The 5453-nt window shown below is 40.3% G+C and overlaps 1 protein-coding gene across 1 annotated transcript; it reads right to left on the minus strand.

Moving 5' to 3' along the window:
- Nucleotides 1–274: 274 nt before the first annotated feature.
- LOC139473146 (heparan-sulfate 6-O-sulfotransferase 3-B-like) lies at nucleotides 275–4510 on the minus strand. The gene is made up of 2 exons (XM_071255665.1): nucleotides 3984–4510; nucleotides 275–869 (listed from the first exon to the last, which is right to left on the minus strand). The coding sequence occupies exons 1-2, from the start codon at nucleotides 4508–4510 to the stop codon at nucleotides 275–277; spliced, it is 1122 nt and encodes a 373-aa protein (XP_071111766.1).
- Between the last annotated feature and the right edge of the window lie 943 nt (nucleotides 4511–5453).

Here is a 5453-nt window from a genome sequence, read left to right on the forward strand (position 1 = left end):
CAATCGTATTTATACATCATATTTTGACGAAGAATTCAAATACAAAAAATGAGTGACAGATCTCCTGCGCAATGTCAAAGGAAAAAAAACAGTCGTCAACAAATGAAGCATAGATTTCCCATGCATGGGAAAGGTGAATACTTAATACATAACATTATATACAATGTATACAAATAAATACATATATAAATTATATACAAATAAAACGAAAATAGTATTGGATAGGTTTACACGTTGCTGTTCAGTATTTAATTATACTCATGTGAATCAAGTTTCAAAGAGAGGAATCCTTTCTTCTCTCAGCCAACATTTGTAATCTTTGGAAAAACAAGTCCCTGGCATACTGGTATAGCATGACATCAAACCTGTTCAAATGAAGTATTTTGTCACGTTGCACTTTGGACAAATTGACACTGCCACTCCATGTTTTACTGGGTGGAGTATCCTTGAATTTTGTGATGAAATTCAAGTTGAAGGTTTTCTCAAACAAGATCTGTGATAATTCTTGATGACCTGTCAAACCAAAGAAAGCCATGTTCCGTAAGTTCTCTTTTGCACTTGCTAGCATGATATAGTGCCTTTCATCGTACGTGAGATCGGAGGTGGAAGTATTGTAACAACCAACAATGCTTAGGTTGGCTAACATACGGGTTTGTCTGTTTATTCCAAGATTTGATGAACAGCCCATGAAGTCATGAAGGGTGACGTTTCTCCAGTCCTTGTGAAAGCATGGAGGAAGTTCCGCTTTTGTGGCAGCATGACCATTGCAAATAAGTGAGGCACCTTTCCATGTTGCTCCTCTGACCACGTGTTCCCATTCGCTCACGAACCTTCGAAGAGGGTCTCTCACCATGGTTATGTACAAATGTCTGAAACATTTTCAAGCTTCGACATATTACAAAATATCGACCATAACTACAGCACACACTTACACCATACACACATAACAGGATATTTAGACGATAATAACGATTTTGAGTATATATGCCACCTGAACTAAAAATAAAGAAGATCAGTGCGACTGCCTCATCTTCTTCATATTTAAATAGATGCATAACAAAAAAAATTGACAAAACACTCTCCACAAGACTGCATGACAAGCGGGAGGACTTCAACTTTCCCTTCATGTCTAGCAATATTCCTGAAGCTCGCAACATCCACATTTCACAACTTTGAGGTACAATCTTGCAGGCAGTTTCTACCACGATTTCATATTGTTGGATACTTTATTTCATATATAATAAAATAACCCCCCCCCCCCCTCCCCCCCCCCCCACACACACACCTCTCCACTAATTTTTCAAAGAAATATGGTATTAAGGGCAGATGTAACTTAGATTTGGGGGCTATACTCTTACGCTTTAGATATTGTTTTATTCCTTGGATAAGACTAGAATATTCCAGAAAATGTGTTTTACAGTCAACAGAACTAGAAGTTTTAAAATTGACAATTATATTAGGATATCAACAAAAGCGAAATGATGTATTAAATCATATTATAACTGTAACGAAGCAAAACATATTCAAATCAAACATTTCCGACTCCATGCCAAATTTCAAGGCCTCAGAAAAGCTTTAAGAAAAGTTTAATGATAGGCATGTTGAGGACATTTACACATCTGACGCATCACTGACAAAAAAAAGATGTCAGATATAATTTCCTATTTTGACATGTATCATAGTTATATATATTATTTATTTACAAAACGGGTCTGGCCGTAGGCCTATTACACAGAACTATTTACAGAGAGAGGGAGAAAAAGAATTACCACTAATTTACTTATATATCCATATCCATACACATTCATACACATACACATGCATATACACAAATAAATATTTATACTGTATGCAATGGACGAAGTCGAAAAGCTTTGAAAACGTAGACTGCTAGATTTCGTATGATTTTAAAGGTAGTGGATGATATAAAAGCATTGAATGTTTTTTTAGAAGGGGTTGTAAAATATTTAGGAGGAATATATTCAGCTCTTAAATCACTATAAGCATTGCATATAAGCACAAAATGATATTCGTCCTCAATAAAATTCTGGTTACAAATCAAACACAGTCTCTGTTCTCTAATTTCTTTCATATATCGTGTACCCTTGCAATTTAACATCACGAGCCAACACTATCACCTCAAGGGGTCCCACTGTGCCCCCTTTTAGAATAGGTACCACAGATAAATAACTTAAAATATTTGACAACATGACAACGTATGTATAATTAACTGTGCAAAACGTGCAGTTCTTTGTTTGTTTGTTATATATATTCACACCCTTTATCACAAACCAACAAGAATATTGCGAACATATAGCACACATTTTATTTACAACGTAGAATACGAACTTATCTTATCTATTTCCGGTCATAGGCCAGGGCTTGTATTAACTAAACTAGTGTCCAAAAGAAACGATACCACCTGTTTGCAACGACATAAAAGAAAAACTAAACAATGCAGAAGTTTAGGATTGGTGTTATGCTTTTGAGAAATCCTTTCACAACATCTGTACAAAAATTGCATTTCAATAAAATCTGTACAACCAATATGACAAGCCTTTAAAGATGAGTGGGGTCGAAAAATGAACATTTCGTTAGAGCACTGATCACAGAAACAACGGGAAATGTCACACCACACGTCTCAAAGTCAAGTCAGTAGCGGGTATGTCCACCGTGAGCATCAATACATGCCAGAACACGCCTACGGACTGATGACGTCAAACGTCTGATGACGTTGGGAGTGATGCGTTGCCATTCCTCGAGGAGACATCGTTCCAAGTCCTGGACGTTGACTGGAGGCACACGGCGACGTCGGATTTGCCGATCGAGGTGGTTCCATAAGTGCTCGATTGGATTCATGTCCGGTGAACATGCGGGCCATGGCAAAACCTGTACGTTGGCGTTGGCAAAGAAGTTCTGTGTCAATCTTGCTGTGTGTGGCCTTGCATTGTCATGTTGGAAAAGGAGTCCACGAGGCTGTTGCTGAATAAAGGGCACCACAACAGGCCGTAGGATGTCATCAAGATAACGCTGTGCATTAAGGTTTCCACGAATTACGACAAGCATCGTTTTGACGTCACCACATATGCCACCCCAAACCATTAACCCTCCACCTCCAAACGGCCGGACCTGTTGGATACAGTTAGGCGCCAAACGTTCACCAAATCGTCGGTATACAAGCTGCCGTCCATCGTTTCTGAAGATGAGGAATCTGCTCTCATCAGAGAACATAACACGTCCCCAGTCCCGCCGTTGCCAACGTCGAACTGCCTGGCCCAGATCAGTCTGTTGTTCCGGTGTCGAGGCGTCAGGAGCGGTCCGCGGTAGGGATGACGTGGCCGGATACCATACTGCCGTAGTCTCCTGTAGACGGTCTGTCGACTGATCCTGTGTCCCAGTGCTGTAGCCGCCGTGGACGTCGCTGTTACGGTGCGGTTCCTCGGGTGTAATACGATCTTCACGGGGCGTGGTTACTCGTGGTCTTCTACTCCCGGGCCTGTCTGACGTCTGACCTGTCTGACGTAACCGCTGCATCAACCTGGTGATAGTGATGCGTGCGCATCCCAACCTTCTGGCGACGTCGACGTGTGACGCTCCTTGTTGGACCATTCCAACGGCTCTCTCTCTCTCTCGATGGCTGTCAAACGTGGCATATCTTGTGTTCTTTTTGTTGCTGTGATATCAACGTGTCTGATCAGCCGTTTTATACAGTTTTTATGCACGTGCAGAACATGCTAGAGAGGGAAATGTCACTTTCACGAAATTTACGTTTTTTCCCGGAAGTGATCACGTGTTCCCGGTATTTTTTATCGACTATGCTGTGTTTGGGATGTGCAATACGAATTGGCATGTTTTCATACTAGACATTTCACTTAGTAAAAACAATTTTGAAAATAAGTTGGTATCGTTTCTTTTGGACACTAGTTTAGGATGAATATATCTCAACATAAGCATAATCAAAAAGAAAAGCCAACAACCCATACCTTTGCTTTGTTTTGTGACCGTGACGCTTGTTCATTGTCCTTTCTACACATTCGTGAAGGTAAGTCCAGTCTGCGTGAACTCCACAAGGCCAGTCCTGGTCTGTCCTTTTGAAGAGAACGTTGAACTTCCATTTTCGATAACAATCACACTGTCTTGATAACAGAGTATTACAATGACACCAAGGCGAGACATTGAAGTGTTTCTGCATATGTCCGGCAAATGTAGTACTTCCGGTTTTTTGTATGCGCAATAACACAATAACGTCGCTTCCATTTACATTGACGTTGAATCTTCGGATCAAATCCTGATTAAGGAAATTATGCCTTGCCAACTTTCCCAAAGTGTATGTTTTGTAATCATCCGACGGCAGCAGTTGATGGCTGTGGATTTGCTGGATCTTTACAGGGGAATCAAACGGCACTGTAGAAAGATGCTCTTCGAGAGAAATAAACAATATATAGATGACTACAATCGTGGTGATCAAGTGTAAATGGACAGTTAGAGACTTTAAGTTTGGTAACCTCATCTTCTTTAGATGTGTATGTTACACGAAGGGCTTGCAACTGAAATGTGCCAGCAACAGGATGATTTGGTGGTGAAATGTCGACTTATTAATGAAACCTATCCAGTCACGGTCAGCTGGCGTTTACAAGTAGGCAAGGCGTCATCACCAGCTGGCCCCACGTGTACTGCTCTTGTGCTTCATTACTAACATTTCTAACCGCGGGTAGTTTTTGATAATAATAATATAATAATAATACGTCGTTTGTGGTTTTATCTTGGATATCATGCTAATGGGCATCATATATGATTGAGATGAGGCTTACTACACGTGTCAAAACGTGTGTTAAAATTCACACCTTATTCCAAAAATAATTTCTCCTTTACGTTTTTTTTATGAGACCGATGATCAAATAGTCATTGAAATTAAGCAAACGCAGATAAATCAAATTACAGAAGTGTGTATAATTCTGTCTGATTATTCCCTTACCATACACTTGACATTTAACAAATGATTCATCCTTGCTGTCATTGTGATAGTTAAAGGAAAACTAAACTTAAACGCTTTGAATCCAAAACCTTTTGACTGGAAGGTTTGTTTCAATAATAACTAGGCGAAACTTAAATGTGAGGTATTTTCAACACCAACGTAAGGCTAATGAGCAACGACCATATTACTGATTTTGGGACTTAATCATTCTTCACGACAAGTTGAATAGGCCTGATGTAAACAGCCTTACTGCAGATATGTGCCTACCCGCACGTTTAACATTTCATGTTTGCGTTGACCTGGGGCGTCATGTGTGGGGCGCTTCGTATTGGTGTTGGCCAAGGGCGTCCTGTGTGTGGGAGATTTCATATTGGCGCTACTACAGGTCATACGCATAATGCTCCTACATGTCATACGCCTGGTGCTGCTTCAGGTCATACATTTAGTGCTAGTGCATGTCATACACCTAGTGCTAGTA

This window comes from Haliotis cracherodii, unplaced genomic scaffold (genome assembly GCF_022045235.1).
Source record: "Haliotis cracherodii isolate W230 unplaced genomic scaffold, xgHalCrac1.p SCAF_27, whole genome shotgun sequence".
NCBI classification, from domain to species: domain Eukaryota; kingdom Metazoa; phylum Mollusca; class Gastropoda; order Lepetellida; family Haliotidae; genus Haliotis; species Haliotis cracherodii.